Below are 19,336 nucleotides of genomic sequence, written 5' to 3'. Positions count from 1 at the left end.
TTTGACAGTGTTGGGGTAGATGATTATTATAATAATTTTATTGTGAAGAGAGCCAAGAAATTAGAAGGAAAATTAAGAGGAATTTAACATAGCTGACCATTCGCATCTTCTTGAAACTCTCCTCCCTAAGCTTCTGAGGTATTCAGTTCCTCTGATTCTCCTTATATCTAAAAATTGTTCTTCTGGCCCTTATTCCCAGGGTCCTCCCCATTCCTAAAACATCACGTGAAAGAGAAGCCCTGTGGCTGTGCATGGGAAGAAAGCTCCAGAGAAAAGCAGCAGGAGTCCACTTGTGTAGTTCTGGGACTGGGAGGGAGCTGTGGGAGCAGAGCTGCAGGAAGGGGCAGTGGCAGGAAAGGAGCTCCGGGCGATCTGGGACGGGAGGCCCTCTGTTGCTGACACTGAATGAAGTGTAAGCTTTGGAGGCTTTTGAACAGAGGAATGCTCGTCTGGTTCCCACGCGAAGCCAAGGTCAGACTATAAAGAGGTGTTGAGGAGGCGAAAATTCCCCCCCACCCATCTTGAGTTCTTGTGGCTGGACTGCTAATAAAATTCATACAAGACAGTTTAAACAGAGAAAAAGAAACCAATTTTAATTTATGCGCGTGGGAGTACCGTAGAAATGGGACCTAAGAAATGGCCAAAGCAGGCAGGTTTTAGTGTTTAGACAAAGAAGTAATACATTTGTAAGAGACGGACAGGATGAAGAAACTAAGGGTTTGGATGTCCAATCAGTGAAGAATCGAAACCGAGTGTGAGGACTTCCCTGGTGGCCCAGTGGTTAAACAGCTTGCCGTGCAACACAGGGGCACAGGCTTGCTCCCTGGTCTGGGAAGACCTAACATGCCACAGGGCAACCAAGTTCGAGCACCACAATGACTGAGCCCACGTGCCCGAGAGCCAGTGCTCTGAAAGAAGAGAAGCCACCACAAGACGCCCACTTGAAGCAACTAGAGAAAGCCCATGCACAGCGAGGAAGCCCCAGGACAGCTAACAATAAAAAATAATAAATAAACAAACAGTTTGGGCTGGGGCAGTTAAGTCAAAGAAGTGAAAAGCAGAGATATCACTTTGCTGACAAAGATCTATATAGTAAAAGCTATGTTTTTTTCCCAGTAGTCATGTACGGATGTGAGAGTTGGACCATAAAGAAGGCTGAGCACCGAAGCATTGATGCTTTTGAATTGTGCTGGAGAAGACTTTTGAGAGTCCCTTGGACGGTAAGGAGATCAAACCAGTCCATCCTAAAGGAAATCAACTCTGTATATTCATTGGAAGCACTGATGCTGAAGCTCCAATACTTTGGCCACCTGATGCGAAGAGCTGACTCGCTGGAAAAGACCCTGATGCTGGGAAAGACTGAGGGCAGGAGAAGGGGACGACAAAGGAGGAGATGGCTGGATGGCATCACAGATTCGATGGACATGAGTTTGAGTGAACTCCGAGAGTTGGTGATGGACAGGGAGGCCTGGCGTGCTGCAGTCCATGGGGTCGCAGAGAGTCGGACATGACTGAGCGACTGAACAACAGCTGGTATTTAAAGCCATGAGATCAGATCGCCCAGGGAATAACTGTATTTCGAGAAGAGGTCCAAACACAACCCTAGGCCACTCAGGATTACAGGTTAGAGAGAATGAGCAAAGAAAGAATGAGCAAAGGGCCCTGAAAAAGAATGGCCAGTGTGTGATGGAAAAGCCAGAAGAGTGTGGTGTCCTACTGAAACTGAGGAGGACCCTGTGGGGCTCTCTGGTATAAATCCTTTCTCTGTCTCTTGTTTCCTGTTGGTAGAAAACAGGCTTCCTTCAGCCTCCATGACTTTTCCCTGTGTTCCAAAGGGCAGGTTCAGTTCAGTTCAGTTCAGTTCAGTCACTCAGTGGTGTCCGACTCTTTGCGACCCCATGGACTGCAGCACACCAGGCCTCCCTGTCCATCACCAACTCCCGGAGTTCACTCAAACTCATGTCCGTTGAGTTGGTGATGCTATCCAACCGTCTCATTCTCTGTCGTCCCCTTTTCCTCCTGCCCTCAATCTTTCCCAGCATCAGAGTCTTTTCCAATGAGTCAGCTCTTCACATCAGGTGGCCAACGTATTGGAGTTTCAGCTTCAGTATCAGTCCTTCCAGTGAATATTCATGACTGATCTCCTTTAGGATGGACTGGTTGGATCTCCCTGCAGTCCAAGGGACTCTCAAGAGTCTTCTCCAACACCACAGTCCAAAAGCATCAATTCTTCGGCGATCAGCTTTCTTTATAGTCCAACTCTCACATCCATACATGACCACTGGAAAAACCAAAGCTTTGACTAGATGGACCTGTGTTGACAAAGTAATGTCTCTGCATTTTAATATGCTGTCTAGGTTGGTCATAACTTTCCTTCCAAGGAGCATGCATCTTTTAATTTCATGGCTGGTTCAAACAGTTACTAATCGCAGAGGGCAGGGACTGCAGAAACAGGGGAGGTACAGTCAGGAAACTATAGTACAGCCTTGGGCAGGGTCCTGGATCCTCCTCAAGGAATATACATAAAAATATCTGAGTTCTTCTGCTGGAACTAAGGCCCCTACCCGGATGGGGGATGATAACTTCAAGCTGAACAGGAGATTCCTGGAACTCTCTTATCTCACCACCGAATAGTCAAAAGAAAGTCACACACTCTGCAACTCTCACACCAAATTTTACCTATAAAAACATCTCCCCTAAGCCATGAGGGAGTTCAGGTTTTTTGAACAAGAGCCATAGGTCTCCTCAGTTGGCCGTGCAATAAACTGCTCTCTGCTCCAAACACCAGCATTGCAGGTTGTTTGTACTCACTGTGCATCAGGCACGTGAACTTGTGTTCAGGAACACTGCAAGTTAAGAAAGCGTTGGGGCTTCCCTGGTGGTCCAGTGGTTGAGAATCCACCTGCCAATGCAGGGCACATGGGTTTGATCCCTGGGCCAGGAAGACCCCACAGACGGCAGGGCAACCAGGCCCATGCACCACCCCTACCTAAGCCAGTGCTCTAGAGCCCACGTGCCTCAACTACCGAGCCCATGTGCTGCCAGTCCCGAAGCCTGAGTGCCTGGAGCCCGTGCTCTGCAGCAAGAGAAGCCATTGCGATAAGAAGCCCACACACTGCAATCAGAGAGTAGCCTCTGCTTGCAGCCACTAGACAGCCCAAGACACAGTGCAGCCAAAAAAAATTTAAAAAATTGAAGAGAACAGAGTGAAAGACTAGGTCAAATGCTGCAGACAGGCCGAGTGAAACAGTGTGAGCCAGCCACTGCATTTCACAAGGCGGGGACTTGGATGACTTAATGTGATTGGTTTGGAGGGGAAGAGCCTGATTTAGAACAGATTTAAGGAGGATGGGGAATTATGGAACTGGAGAATAATCTAGACCACTATTTCCAGAAGTTTTGCTGTAAAGAAAAACAAAGAAGTGGGATGGTAACTGGCAGGGGATGTGAAACCTGGGAGAAATTACAGCATGTTTGAATGCTGATGACACTCATCCAGTGGAGACTGAAAAACCCCAGGAGCAATACGTCCTGAAAGATTCAGACTCGTGTCTGCTATCTCTACATGGGTGTCCCTGATGAACTTAGAATGCAGTGTATTAAAAACGGAAATCATCATCTCCCTTCTTAACTTTCTTTCTCTGGACTTTTTAATCTCACTTGGTAGAAACTCTATTTGTTTAACTACCCAATTAGAAAACTGGCATACAGCAGTGACAGCATAGTGAACAGTCTTCACAGTTTCATCTTGTGCTAAGTGAGGCAATGGAAAGGGCTATGGCCTAGACCTGAAGGTCAAATAACAGAAAGCTAAACAGGCTTTGTTTAGACCAACCCACCATGTTTAGCGATTCCATGTCCTAAATATCTTTCAAGTTTGTCTCTTCATTTCGCACACATTACCCTGCCCCATTCATTCGTTATCTCTGGTTTCTTTAGTCTATAGTTTTACAAGTAGTTTCTCAGCCTCTGTCCTTGACTTAGACTGAGGAAGTTACAAAAAATGCAAATCCCCTTTGTATCAGGCACCAGCTTTAAATGCTTCAATGAGTCCCTCAGGTGAAGGCAAGGTCTTGGTTAGTCTCTCAAAGGCTCACCTCTCCTGCTCAGACTTGTGGCCTCATACTAAGACCTTTCTCTGTTCTGTCCTTGACTTCTTGTAGTCCCCTTTGTCTAGAATGGTACGTTTCTTCTAACCTGGATAAGTTCTATTCATCTATGAAGAGTAGGTTTAGGAGTTATCCCTCCTGGGAAGACATTGCCCAAGTACTCCAAACCTTCCAAGGAAGGGGACCTTACTTTGAGTTTCTACTGTTCTTCCCTCACCCACGCCCAAGTGCAAAAGGACCAGGTCTTATTTTCATCATTCTTTCAGTGAACATTTGTCTATAAAGAATTGCACACATTAAGTTTGGAGAATTCCTTGGCAGTCCAATGGGCCATTCTTACCTTAAGAACGTCATGAACAGTATGAAAAGGCAACAATATATGACACTGAAAGATGAACTCCCCAAGTCAGTAGGTGCCAATATGCTACAGGAAAAGAGCGGAGAAATAGCCCCAGAGGAATGAGGAGCCTGAGCCAAAGTGGGAACAACGCCCAGCTGTGGATGTGTTTGGTGGTGAAAGAAAATTCCGATGCTGTAAAAAAAAATATTGCATAAGAAAATGGAATGTTAGGTCCATGAATCAAGGTAAATTGGAAGTGGTCAAACAGGAGATGACAAGAGTGAACGTTGACATTTTAGGAATCAGTCAACCAAAATAGACCAGAATGGGCGAATTTAATTCAGATGACCGTTATATCTACTACTGTGGGCAGGAATCCCTTAGAAGAAATGGAGTAGCCATCATGGTCAACAAAAGAGTCCAAAATGCAATACTTGGGTGCAGTTTCAAAAACAGAATGATCTCTGCTCATTTCCAAGGCAAACCATTCAATATCACAGTAATCTAAGTATTTGCCCCAACGAATAATGATGAAGAAGCTGAAGTTGAACAGTTCAAAGAAGACCTACAAGACCTTCTAGAACTAACACCAAAAACAAAGGATGTCCTTTTCATCATAGGGGACTGGAATGCAAAAGTAGGAAGTCAAGAGATACCTGAAGTAACAGGCAAGTTTGGTCTTGGAGTATAAAGTGAAGCAGGGCAATGGCCAACAGAGTTTTGCCAAGAGAATGCACTGATCATAGCAAACACCCTATTCCAACAACACAAGAGACTCTACACGTGGACATCACCAGACGGTCAATACCAAAATCAGATTGATCATATTTTTTGCAGCCGAAGATGGAGAAGCTCTATACAATCAGCAAAAACAAGACCATGAGCTGACTTTGGCTCAGATCATGAACTCCTTATTGCAAAATTTAGACTTAAACTGAAGAACGTAGGGAAAATCATTAGGCCACTCAGGTATGACCTAAATGAAATCCCTTACAATCATAAAGTGGAAGTGACAGATTGAAGGGATTAGATCAGATAGCAGAGTGCCTCAAGAACTATGGACAGAGGTTCCAGACACTGTACAGGAGGCAGTGATCAAAACCATCCCCAAGAAAAAGGCAAAATGGCTGTCTAAGGAGGCCTTACAAATAGCAAGAAAAGAAGACAAGTGAAAAGCAAAGTAGAAAAGGAAGATACACCCATCCGAATGCAGAGTTCCAAAGAATAGCAAGGAGACATAAGAAAGTCTTCCTAGGTAATCAATGCAAAGAAACAGAGGAAAACAATAGAATGGGAAAGACTAGAGATCTCTTCAAGAAAATTAGAGATACCAAGGAAACATTTCATGCAAAGATGGGCTCGATAAAGGCCAGAAATGGTATGGACCTAGCAGAAGCAGAAGATATTAAGAAGTGGCAAGAATACACAGAAGAACTATACAAAAAAGATCATGACCCAGATAATCATGATGGTGTGATCACTCACCTAGAGCCAGACATCCTGGAATGTGATGTCAAGTGGGCCTTAGGAAGCATCACTATGAACAAAGCTAGTGGAGGTGATTGAATTCTAGTTGAGCTATTTTAAATCCTAAAAGATGATGCTGTGAAGGTGTTGCACTCAATATGCCAGTAAATTTGGGAAGTTCAGCAGTGGCCACAGGACTGGAAAGAGTCTGTTTTCATTCCAATCCCAAAGAAAGGCAATGCCAAAGAATGTTCAAACTACATTTCATACGCTAGCAAAGTAATGCTCAAAATTATCCAAGATAGGCCTGAAGAGTACGTGAACTAAGAACTTCCAGAGGTTCAAGCTGGATTTCGAAAAGGCAGAGGAACCATCGATCAAATTGCCGACATCTGTTGGATCATAGATAAAGCAAGAGAATTTGGAAAAGCATCTAACGTCTGCTTCACTGACTACACTAAAGCCTTTGACTGTGTGGATCACAACAAACTGGGAAATTTCTTAAAGAGATGGGAATACAAGAGCACATTAATTGCTTCCTGAAAAACCTGTATGCAGGTTGCTGCTGCTGCTGCTGCTAAGTCACTTCAGTCGTGTCCGACTCTGTGTGACCCCATAGACAGAAGCCCACCAGGCTCCCCCTTCCCTGGGATTCTCCAGGCAAGAACACTGGAGTGGGTTGCCATTTCCTTCTCCAGTGTGTGAAAGTGAAAAGTGAAAGTGAAGTCGCTCAGTCGTGTCCGACCCTTAGCGACCCCATGGACTGCAGCCTACCAGGCTCCTCCATCCATGGGATTTTCTAGGCAAGAGTACTGGAGTGGCTTGCCATTGCCTTCTCCGGTATGAAGGTTAAGAAGCAATAAATAGAACCAGACATGAAACAACGGACTGGTACAATTGGGAAAGGATTACATCAAGGCTGTATATCATCACCCTGCTTATTTAATGTATATGCAGAGTTCAGTTCAGTTCAGTTCAGCCGCTCAGTCGTGTCCGACTCTTTGCAACCCCATGGAATGCAGCATGCCAGGCTTCCTTGTCCATCACCAACTCCCGGAGCTTACTCAAACTCATGTCCAAAGAGTCGGGGATGCCATCCAACCATCTCATCCTCTGTCGTCCCCTTCTCCTCCCACCTTCAATCTTTCCCAGCATCAGGGTGTTTTCAAATGAGTCAGTTCTTTGCATCCGGTGGCCAAAGTATTGAAGTTTCAGCTTTAGCATCAGTCCTTCCAATGAACACCCAGGACTGATCTTTAGGATGGACTGGTTGGATCTCCTTGCAGTCCAAGGGACTCTCAAGAGTCTTCTCCAACACCACAGTTCAAAAGCATCAATTCTTTGTCGCTCAGGTTTCTTTACAGACCAACTCCCACATCCATACATGACTACTGGAAAAACCAAAGCTTTGACTAGATGGACCTTTGTTGGCAAAGTAATGTCTCTGCTTTTTAATACGCTCTCTAGGTTTGTCATAGGTTTTCGTCCAAGGACCAAGCATCTTTTAATTTCATGGTTGCAGTCACCATCTGCAGTGATTGTGGAGCCCCAAAAATAAAGTCTGTCACTGTTTCCACCGTTTCCCCGTCTATTTCCCATGAAGTGATGGGACCAGATGCCCTGATCTTAGTTTTCTGAATGTTGAGCTTTAAGTCAGCTTTTCCACTCTCCTCTTTCACTTTCATCAGGACGCTCTTTGATTCTTCTTCCCTTTCTGCCACAGGGTGAAGTGCATCATGCAGAGCACATCGTGTGAGGTGCTGGGCTGGATGAAGCACAGGGTAAAGTGCTAAACGAGAAAGAGCAGGAGAAGCCCACAAAGGGAACAGAGGAGCTACCCAGGGACTGGAGTGAGAGCCTCAGGTGAAACAGAGGCGCCCCCTTTCTGGCTAGCCCTAATTTGCATAGGAGAAGCTGGGGGGAGGGGATGGGGGAGGAGACAGAAACGTATAAAAAGACGGAGCCAAGATGGGTTGAGGCCTCTCTATCAGGCTCCGCCCACCCTCACACCTCCACAGGGTACTGTCCTTTGTTTGCCAAATAGAACTCTGAGCTGTAACTGCTGTAACACTGGTCTGCTGTTACAAATCTTTGTTTCAGTAAGACAGAACCAAGGAAATTACATTCTCCCGACACAAGATTGCTAGAAGAAATATCAATAACCTCAGATATGCAGATGATACCATCCTTATGGCAGAGAGCATAAGCACTGTCTTGATGAAACTGAAAGAGGGGAGTGAAAAAGTTGGCTTAAAACTCAACATTCAAAAAATGAAGATCATGGCATCTGGTCTCATCACTTTATGGCAAATAGATGGGGATACAATGGAAACTGACAGACTTTATTTTGGGGGGTTCCAAAATCACTGCAGATGGTAACTGCAGCCATGAAATTAAAAGACGCTTGATCCTTGGGAGAAAAGCTATGACCAACCTAGACAGCATATTAAAAAGCAGAGACATTAGCTTGCTGACAAAGGTCCATACAGTCAAAGGTCTGGTTTTTCCAGTAGTCATGTATAGATATGACAGCTGGACCATAAAGGAGAGCACTTAAGAATTGATGCTTTTGAACTGTGGTGTTGGAGAAGACTCTTGAGAGTCCCTTGGACTGCAAGGAGATCCAACCAGTCCATCCTAAAGGATCAGTCCTGAATATTCATTGGCAGGACTGATGCTGAAACTAAACTTCAGTACTTTAGCCACCTGATGGGAAGAGCCGACTCACTGGAAAGACCCTGATGCTGGTAAAGAATGAAGGCAGGAGGAGAAGGGGATGACACAAAAACGAGATGGTTGGATGGCGTCACCGACTCAACGGACATGAGTTTGAGTAAACTCCGGGAGTTGGTGATGGACAGGAAGGCCTGATGTGCTACAGTCCGTGGGGTTGGAAAGAGTCGGACACAACTGAGTAACCGAACTGAACTGAACTGAACCTGCCCTTTGGAACACAGGGAAAAGTCATGGAGGCTGAAGGAAGCCTGTTTTCTACCAACAGGAAACAAGAGACAGAGAAAGGATTTATACCAGAGAGCCCCACAGGGTCCTCTTCAGTTTCAGTAGGACACCACACTCTCCTGGTTTTTCCATCACACACTGGCCATTCTTTTTCAGGGCCCTTTGCTCATTCTTTCTTGTCTCTCTAACCTGTAATCCTGAGTGGCCTAGGGTTGTGCTTGGACCTCTTCTCAAAATACAGTTATTCCCTGGGCGATCTGATCTCATGGCTTTAAATACCAGCTGTTGTTCAGTCGCACAGTCGTGTCCAACTCTTGGCCACCCCATGGAGTCGACAGGACTGAGCTACTGAACCACCACCACCACCACCACCACAGGTTGGGACTCAGCACTCTCACTACAGGGTGGACCCCTGGTCCACCAAAATCCCAGCAGCAGCAAAGTGCGGCAAAGAAAAAAAAAAAAGCATCCAGTTCAAGGTTAACCACCTGGCTAGCTATTGCGTCAGAAATTAGCGTTTAGCCTGCCCCAGGGCTCCAAATCAAATGTAAAGTCCTCAGAATCCTTGCTCAGGCAGTAGTATCCTGTACAGTTTGCAAAACACTCTGATAAGGTTCCTCTTTATATCCAGAGGCAGAGATGGAATAAAGGGAAGTTTAAAAAGGAATAAAGAGGAATGTTCCTAAAGAAGGGCGAAATCAGCATATGGAGATAACAACAGGGAGGAGGGTTGGCCACCTGCAAGGCTGACCTTGCAGGGTAGAGAAACCCCGCCCCCCGTAGCCCAGGGCCCCGCGTGCACTGCAGCACAGTCCAAGGCACAGGAAACCCATGCCTCCGAAGACTACGAATCCCAGCATGCCTCGCACCCAAGGGCAGCACGCAATGAATGCCGGGACACGTAGTCCAGTTCTCGCTGAGAAGGCCAGAACGTGCCATGACGTCAGGAGGGCTCGGGAAAGGGTAGTCAGAAACCGGTCCAGGACCAAGTTTTAAATCTTCCAGAGAGCTGACCCTGGTTTTCTTTGGTGACCCAAGTTTCAGGTCGCACCCCATAATCCAGCGGGCCTATGGTGTGCCTTGAGTGGCCTCTCGCCTAACTCCTTCACGGTTAAAGGAGAAGTACGAGAGGGCAAGAACAGGCAGCCTTCAAGCCTGCAGGCGCCGGCTTGTGAGACTAGTCCTGTGCAGGACCATGTCCTGGAGAGTGGCTGAGACGTCGCTTCCGTCGCGGCGCCGGTGAGGACCTGGCCAGACAGAGCCTCGAATAGCAGCTTCCCCTTCTCCGCCCGTCAGGCGAAAAAGAGAAGGGCGAGAGGCGCGGGCGGCGCAAAGGCTGCTGGGAGCGCGCGCATGCGCACGCCGCAGCGGGGAGTACACCCTCAACGTCTGCGGACGCTGGGGGCGTCGGGTGGCGGCGGCGGCCGCGGCGGCGCTTTGCGGCTGGTCGTGCGGGTCGGGCGCGGGCGGGCAGGCACGGCGGCTGAGGCGCGCACAGGTGATTGACTGGCCAGCTGGCCGAGGCGGGACCCATTGCTGGTCCTCATTGCTGGCAGGTGGCGGGACCCATTTGGGCGGCGGTGGAGGCGGCGGCGGCGGCGGCGGCAGCGGTGGCCGGGCTCAGGAGGCGCTCCCCGGGCCAAGGCCATGGCACCGCGGCTGCAGCTGGAGAAGGCGGCCTGGCGCTGGGCGGAGACGGTGCGGCCCGAGGAGGTGTCGCAGGAGCACATCGAGACCGCCTACCGCATCTGGCTGGAGCCCTGCATCCGCGGCGTGTGCAGGTGAGGCCCGCGCAAAGGGCCTCGCGCCCCTCGCGCCGGACCTTGGAAAAGCAGACCGTGGGGCGGGGGTGGGGGCTCCGGTTGGGGTGGGGAAGGAAGACGGCGGCCCGTTGCGTGCCTCTCTCAGGCTTGGAAGAACCCGGTGGAGGGCTTCCTCCCCTCCGCCTTCTGGGCGACCCGGGAAAGGCACAGTCTTGCAGGGCTGTGCACGGAGGTGATGATGCTGGAAGCCCTTCAGAAAAGGTTCTGAGTTCTTACCTCGAAGATGGCGGTGGGGATGGTTGAAAGCAGGAACTGGAGAGCTTCGCAAACGTTGGTGGTCGTTCCATCCTGGCCGCGGCTTGGCGTTTGGTTTTAGAAAACTGGGAACTTGGAAGTGCGTTTCATCATTGTCTTGTGTTAGTGTCGACGCTGAAGGCTGGGTCGTATTTTTGGGGTAGGGCGGCTTTAGGAAAACGTATATAGTTAGCCTGCGTCAGCGGCACCCTTCATCTCTAGTTGACATCCCCTCCTCACTGATTTAGTTTTTTTTTTTTACCGCCCCCCCGGGGGGAGGGGTCGTCTCTGACCCAGTATCGTTTTGCTAAGTACACAATGTGACCTGTGTTGGTGCTATTCTTCACTTCTGCCTAGCCTTCGAACCTTCTTTGCCTTTCCTTTTAGATCGAATCCTTAGCTGTTTTTTCCACGTTTTAACGCGGGAACTATAGTTTGTGTTCCGGAGTGTTGTCGAATTGACTTAGCCTAGACGGGTATGCTCAGTAGCCTTTTAGCAGGTATTTAGTAAAGGCTTTCTGGAGTTGTTACGTTTCGAGGCAGGACCCCGGAGGACTGGAAGTCAAGGTCTCAGTCTAGTGTGGGAAGTGAAACGAGTGAGGGAGCTTCCATAAGGCAAACGAAGAATTCCAAGTTCTGGGCGTCTGGCTCACGAGGAGGGCAACAGGCAGTACTGGATTATAGGCTGTAGAATAAGCTTCAGTCGGCTTCTCCACCTAGTTTCCAGAGTAACCAAAAAATGGAAACTCTTTCACTATGATGGTTCTGATTTTAATAGAAAGGAGTAGAAATTGCCTGAGATTACTATAAGGGGAATGTCACAGAGGTGAGTTTTAAGCTGCAACAGTAGCAAGGTTTATATCCAAGCGTTTTTTTTTTCTTAAACAACGTCACTCATTTAAAATGTACAATTCAGTGGTTTTTACTTTGTGTATTTACAAAGTTGTTCCCAACGCAACTCAATCTGACCTCACCCCCCAAAAAAGCCCTATATCCGTTAGCTTGGCACTTGTAAACCACCTCCCCACCCCAAGTATGCAAGTAATCACTATCTACTTTCTGCCTCTAGATTGGCCTTTTCTGAGCATTTCAGGTAAATGGAATCATACAGTGTGTCGACTTTAGTGACTTGTTTGACATATTTTCGAGAATTATCCAGGTTGTAGCATATGTCAGGTTTTCATTTCAAAAAATTGTAAAAGTTATGTAAAACGCACAATGAAATTTACCGTTTTTAAAGTATACAATTCCACTGCATTAAGTTTCCTTACAATATTGTACAAACATCACCATTGTCTTCTTCCAGACTTCTTCCATCACCCTAAAAGGAATCTCCATATCCGTTAACGTAGTCACATCCCATTTTCCCTTCCTCCATCCCCTGGCAAGCACTCATCTTTTTGTCTCTATAGATTTCTTTATTCTGGATATTTTATATTAAGTGGAATCATAAAATATGTGGCCTTGTTTTGCCTGGCGTTCACTTAGCATGTTTTCAAAGGTCATCCGTGTTACAACACGTGTCAATACTTTATTCCTTTTTGTGGTTGAATAGTATTCCATTGTTGGGTGTAACACATTTTGTCTGTTCATCAGTTGATGGATTTAAAAGTTTCCCACAACTTCATGAGGGATAAATCAGTTCAGTTCAGTTCAGTCGCTCAGTCGTGTCCGACTCTCCGCGACCCCATGAATTACAGCACGCCAGGCCTCCCTGTTGTACATATTTAAAGTGTACAACACGAGGGACTTTCCTGGTGGTCCAGTGGCTAAGGTTCCATGCTTCCAGTGCAGAGAGCGCAAGTTTGATCCGTGTTTGAACCCACATGCCCCAACTACAGATCCCATGGGCCTCAACTAAGACCGCGTGCAGCCAGATCAATGTTTAAGAAGCAAAGTGGACAGCATGGTAATTTGATAGCCATTGTGGAGTGATTACCAGAATCAGGGCAACTAACACCTCACAACATAGCTAAATTGATGGGTATTTTGGTTGTTTCCACCATTTGGCTGTGGTGAATAGCTTTGGTGTGAATATTCGTGTGTAGGTTTTTGTTGGAACACCTCTTTTTTTTGTTCCTTTGAGTATTTACCTAGGAGAGGGGTTGCTGGGTCATCTGTTTGAAGTTTTTAGGAACTAGTTGTTTTCCAGAGCGGCCGCAGTAGCTTGCGTGTAACGAGGCGATTTCCACTTCTCCTCATCCTCACCCTGTTTTCTTACGTCCATCCTAGTGCGTGTGAATCGGTATCTCATTATGGTTTTCATTTGCATGTTCCTGATGACTAACAGGGTTCGCATCTTTTCATGTGCTCATCGACCACTTGCAGATCTTTGGAGAGGTCTTTTCACATCCCTTGCCCAGTTTGAAAGTTAGATTGTCTTTACTTTTGAGTTAGAGTTCTTCATATATTCTCAATAGAAGTCCCACGTATTTGCATATATTTTCTCATTCGGTAGGTTCTCTATTTCCCTTTCTAGTTAGTACTCTTTGCGACAAAAAAAAAAAGCTTTTACTTTAATGTACCATTAATTCTGGGGCTTCTCTGGTGGTTCGGTGCTAAAGAATCCGCCTGCCAGGCAGGAGATGGGTTCAGTCCTTGGGTTGGGAAGGTCCGCTGGAGAAAGAAGTGGCAACCCATTCCAGTATTCTTGTCTGGAGAATCCCATGGACAGAGGAGCCTGGTGGGCTACAGTCCATGGGCTTGCAAACAGTTGGACACAAGTTAGCTCCTAAACAGCAATAACAACACAGTAGTTTTATTTATCTTTTGTTTTGGTCACTTGTACTTTTGAAACCAGGCCTGATCTGAAATCCAAGCAGTTTTTATTTAAATATCAGAAAGATTTCTCCTACTCTTTTGTTTAAGCATTTCTTCTGACTCTTTAAGATGAGATTAAATAATTAAGGTATTATCAATATCTTTTAAATACTTTACAGAAAATTTTTTAATGAGATGCCAGAGCTGAAGAAGTGTGTAGCCACAGGCAAAGACAAGATGACTCAGGACTATTTACCTTCTGAAACTGCCTAGTACAATCACAGCCTGAAAGCAATCTATACTAACTCTTACGCACAAATAATTTTCCAAATATTTTGTCTTATTCTTAAAACCAGTGAGGATTGTAGTCAAATCAGTCCCTTTCCCATGGTTTCCCCGGTGGCTCAGATGGTGAATCTGCCTGCAATGCAGGAAACCTGGGTTCGATCCCTGGATCAGGAAGATCCCTTGGAGTAGGAAATGGCAACCCACTCCAGTAATCTCGCCTGGAGAATCCCATGGACAGAGGAGCCTGGTGGGCTACGGTCCATGGGATCTCAGAGTCGGACACGATTGAGTGACTAACACTTTCACTTTCAAGTTCCCTTGCAGTAAAATTTTTCAGTAAGGGATATGCAGTTTTCTTTTTGACCCATTTTGCTAGATTTCCCATTAGCGTGATGGTTTCACTTTACATTCCTGCTACCAGTGTGTAAGAATGTCTTATTTCCATAAGTCATACTTTTTCATCTGATAGGTGGGTATGGTGTCATGTTAATTTCTTTTTGTGACAGTTAAGATCCTGATTTGAATTTTTAAAATCTGAACTTACACTTCTAGTTGTTTATAGGAGTGTAATGTCTGTTTTGTTTTCATCAGAGAAACCAAAACGTTTCAGAGATGTAATGCATTCAAGAAAGTCAGTGTTATGCCGCTTATTTAACTGTGCCTCATGGCTAATGGGATCTTAGTTCCCCAAGCAGGGATGGAACCTGGGTCCCTGCATTGAAAGCACTGAGTGCGAACCACTTACCGCCAGGGAATCCCTTGCTAGGCCAGTTTAAAAAGCACTTAGTGACTTCCCCTGTCTCTGTCTAAACCCCTTAATGAGGGCTGTTGGGTCTGATGCGTAGGCTTCCCTTGAGCCGTTCCTCATTGATGTTCGGTGATGCCTTTCCTCTGTTGGTGCACTTTCTGTCTACCACGTTTGCCTTGCTAACCTGTCCCTGATCTTCAGAAGACGTCAGGGAACAGATTTTCTTTAATTTAAAAAAATCTTAATTGTGGCAAAGTTTAAACATACACTGAAGTAGGATTTCCCTGGTGTTCCAGTGGTTAAGACTCCATTTTTGCACTGCATAGGGTGTGGATTCAATCCCTGGTCAGAGAACCAAGATCACTATGCCATGTGATGTGGGGAAAAAAAGAGAGATGGTATAATGACACCCCACGATCCCATACAGCTCTATCAGTTATTGACCCAAGATAATCAGTTGTTTCATTGCTGAAAGCTCAGCTCTTTGTACAGCAGTGCCAAATTGAGTTTCGGAGGCCATTTTGGGCAAAGTAGAAGAGAATAGCTTTATTACTTTGTCAGGCAAAGGGGGCCACAGCGGGCTAATGCCCTCAGAACCTCGTGTCCCAGCTTGGGGAAGATCAGTTCAGTTCAGTCACTCAGTGGTGTCCGACTCTTTGTCACCCCACGGACTGTAGCAGGCTTCCCTGTCTGTCACCAGCTCCCAGAACTTGCTCAACTCAAGTTCATCTAGTCAGTGATGCTGGATCTTAGTTGTGGCTCTCAGGATCTTAAAGCGTTGTGTCTTGAGGATCTCATCCTCTGTCGTCCCCTTCTCCTCCTGCCTTCAGTCTTTTCCAACATCAAGGTCTTTTCCAGTGAGTCAGTTCTTCGCATGAGGTGGCCAAAGTATTGGAGTTTCAGCTTCAGCATCAGTCCTTCCAATGAATACCTAGGACTGATCTCTTTTAGAATGGACTGGTTGGATCTCTTTGCAGTCCAAGGGACTCTCAAGAGTCTTCTCCAACACCACAGTTCAAAAGCATCAATTCTTCGGCACTCAATTTTCTTTATAGTCTGACTCTCACATAGTCAACTCATATAGTCAAGTCTTTTTAGTCCAATTCTTAGGGAAGGTAGTGAGAAGTTTTATTGTAATTATTCAAAAAGGGTGTGCTCACCTAGTGGACAGTCTTCTGAGGGGACAGTGGTGAGGTAAGGAGGAGTCACCTTCAGGTCCAGCTGATCTGGGGTCTGCATGCTTGTGGGCAACATTCATGTCTGCTCAGTTGTGTCTGACTCTGCGACCCCATGGACTGTAGCCCACCAGGCTCCTCTGTCCATGGAATTTTCCAGGCAAGAGTACTAGAGTGGGTTGCAATTTCCTACTCCAAGGGGATCTTCCCCACCCAAGGATGGAATCCTCATCTCTCTGATTCCAGCGTTGGCAGGTGAATTGTTTACCACTATGCCACCTGGGAAGCCTGGTGGGCAGTATACCAAAGTTAATTGGTAGCTTCTCCCACCTGGAGGGGCTTTCAGGCTCTGCAAGATAACTCAAAGATATTGTTGTGTGTTTCCACTGAGGGGAAAACAGGACTTTGCCCCAAGGCTGCTCTTGACTGTTTCTCTCACAGCCCCGCCCTTCCCTAATTAACAACTGCTCCAATCTGCCCTTCAGAACTCAGGGAAGGTCAGGGAGTCTGAAGGAAGGCTGTTTCCTGGAATCAAAGAAATGGGGGGCACAGAAAGACCTTGTCCCCAGGAGCCCAGCAGGGCCCTGCACTGTGTCAGTTTTATTCTCGTTGCATGATGTACTTTCATTACTTAACACAACGTTAGAGATTTCCAATGTAATGCAGGTTACTGGTTTAGTAAGTATTTTGTGTTCTATGAAGCCTGTGTCTTTGTGGGGTTTTGTTCTTTCTGTGTCTTTCTACTGTTCTGCACTAACACTTGCAGGATTACTTAGTATAACCAAGCTTTGAATGAAAGTGAGAAACCTCTCCTTAATCTCAGGCTCAATTGTTATTTGAATTTTTTCATTTTCTTTCTGTGTATCTGTTAAATTCAACAAATATTTATTATATGCCATGCAGAGTAGTCATTCTTTATTTAAAAAAAATTTTTTTGTGGCATCTACTGTGGTCTAGGATGGCTCCAAAATAGAGCCAACCGAGGTTAAAGTTCCTTCGTTTGCCATTTATTTTAGAGATAAGAAAGATATAAACAACATAATAGTTACTTTAATCAAAAAAGGAAGCAGGTGTCACATAGTACACTTTTGCAGGTTGTTTTTATTTGATGGGTTGTCTTTTCTGCCTTTATCGGTCTGTGTAGATGTGCGTTGTTGTTTTCAATAGCAGTGTGCTGTTTCACTGTGGAGATAGGTGTGTTATAATCTAACCAGCTCTCTTGTTTTCCGAAAACTTTAATTGATGAATTTACTTTTGGCTGTGCTGGGTCTCTGTTGTAAGGGTTTTCTCTAGTTGCCACTGCAGGTCTCTAGAACCTCTTCTAAAGCTTTTAATTTCCTCGTCCTCCATTTGAAGATGGACCTCAGCAACGTCCTTTAGAGTCCTGGGTCAGTTTTTTTTTTCCCCTCCAGTTATGGCTAATGCCACAACTAGAAAATGGCTAATGCCACAACTAGAAATTGTTTTAAATTTTATTAATTTATCTTTGCTGTACTGAGTCTTTGTTGCTGTGTGGGCTTTTCTGTAGCTGGCGGTTAGCAGGGGCTATGTGGGGCTTCTCATCGCCATGGCTTCTTGTGGAGCTCTAGGGCTTGCAGGCTTAAGTACTTGTGGCACATGGGTTTAGTTGCCCCATGGCATGTGGGATCTTCCTGGGCCAGGGGTCGAGCCCCTGCCTCTGGCATTAGCAGATGGATTCTTAGCCACTGGACCACCAGGCGAGTCCTCCCAATTAACAAAAAGGTGCCTTGGATCTTCGTTGTGGCTCTCAGGATCTTAAAGCATTGTGTTTTGAGGACCTTTTCGTTGTAGCTGATGGACTCTCTGTGGTTATGGCTTGGGATCTCCAGAGTGCTTGACTCAGTAGTTGTGGCGTGTGGCTTAGTTGCTCCGCTGCACATGGGATCTTACATCCCTATCTGGGATCAAACCCGTGTCTTCTGCACAGCAAGATGGACCCTTAACCACCAGAAGACCCAGTGTTTTTTTTTTTTTTTACTTTGTGGGTGTTTTCCCTTTTGATTCAGAGAATGAGGTACGGATCCATCTTTATTTTTGCTTTTTACTAAATGGGCACTCAGTTTTCTTAAACCGTTTATTAAATAATCTTCACTACCACTAGTTGAGAGGCCATCTTTATTTATTTACTTAGTGGTCCTGCCACAGGGCGTGTGGGATCTTGTTTCCCCAGCCAGTGCTTCAGTGGAAGCACTGAGTTAACCAGTGGACCACCAGGGAAGACTAAAAGGCCCCTTTTATCATATGACAAATTACTATACGTATTTGGGTTTATTTCCTGGCCCTATTCCCTTCCACTGATTCTACTTAATATCCCTGTTCTAGGATAACAGTTCCAGTTACTTGCCGGTATTTTTTAAATATCTGATAAGGCAGGATCCTTCTTAAATTTCTCTGTGAAGGACTTCCCCAGTGGTCTAGTGTTTTAAGACTGAGCTCCCCATTCAGGGGGCCCAGAGGGCCCAGGTGGCAGCCCGATGGGCGCAGCTTAAAACAATGCTCAAAATTTTTCTAGGGGTTCTTATTCAACTAAAATTTATATTTTATGTACAGAAAAGCGTACAAAGTCATGAGATTTACACTGGGTGAATTATCACACAGGGAACATATATATCATGTATCTAACAGCAAGCTGAAATAAAACTTTGCGGGAGGGACTTCTCTAGTGGTCCAGTGGTTAAGATGCTGCACTTGCACTGCAGGGAGTATTGGTGGTCCAGTGGTTAAGAATCCTCTTACCAATGCAGGGGATCATACCTGATCCCGGAAGATCCCACGTGCCTGTACAGAAAGGAAGACCCGGCACAGCCAAAATTAAAATAAATCAAAAACTTAAAAAAAAACAAAACAATACACTCCCCTTACTTTGAACACCACAGATTCTCTATCTTGTTTTGAACTTTGTATACAATTAATTTTATATTGTATTTCCTCTCTGTCTGGCCTCTTTTGCTCAGCACTGTGAGATTCATACAGGTGAGATTCATTCACATGGTGAGTAGCAGCAGGATGTTCATTCTTAGTCATTTGCAGAGTTCCATTGTGTTATTTCATACACACGCATGAGGGATCTTCGTTCCTTGACCAGGGATCTAACCAAAGCCCCGTGCATTGCAAGATGGATTCTTAACCCCTGGAACACCAGGGAAGTCCCTACATTCAATGTTTCTGTTCACAATTCATTGGCCAGAACTTATTTCATTGGTTCTGCCAATCCAGAAAGTATCTAGAAGAGGGTCACTTAGCAAACTGCACTATAGGTTACCACTCAAGGTGTCTGTCTAGCTGCGTTTTGCATTCCTTGTATGACAACTTTTCATGCTTAGGGGCCATTTGTATGCCTCTTTCAACAGCTTCTTGTGTCCTTTGCCCATTTTTATTTTGGGTTATTAGTCCTCATCAGTTTGTAGGAA

General features: G+C 45.8%; 1 protein-coding gene across 4 annotated transcripts in view; it reads left to right on the top strand.

Moving 5' to 3' along the window:
- Positions 1–10,275: 10,275 nt before the first annotated feature.
- USP48 (ubiquitin specific peptidase 48) overlaps positions 10,276–19,336 on the top strand; it is a 74,947-nt gene continuing 65,886 nt past the window's right edge. For all 4 annotated transcript variants that reach the window (XM_088843377.1, XM_088843379.1, XM_088843380.1 and 1 more), the window contains exon 1: positions 10,276–10,658. In XM_088843377.1, coding sequence (XP_088699503.1) covers positions 10,525–10,658 — 134 coding nt within the window. In that variant the 5' untranslated portion in view covers positions 10,276–10,524. The remainder of the gene's footprint in view (positions 10,659–19,336) is intronic.

Source organism: Moschus berezovskii, chromosome 2 (genome assembly GCF_049115385.1).
Source record: "Moschus berezovskii isolate FMDL1 chromosome 2, NW_MosBer_1.0, whole genome shotgun sequence".
In the NCBI taxonomy this organism is placed as follows: domain Eukaryota; kingdom Metazoa; phylum Chordata; class Mammalia; order Artiodactyla; family Moschidae; genus Moschus; species Moschus berezovskii.
Note: the sequence above shows the minus strand (reverse complement) of the source record. Positions and strands in the feature narration are given on the sequence as shown.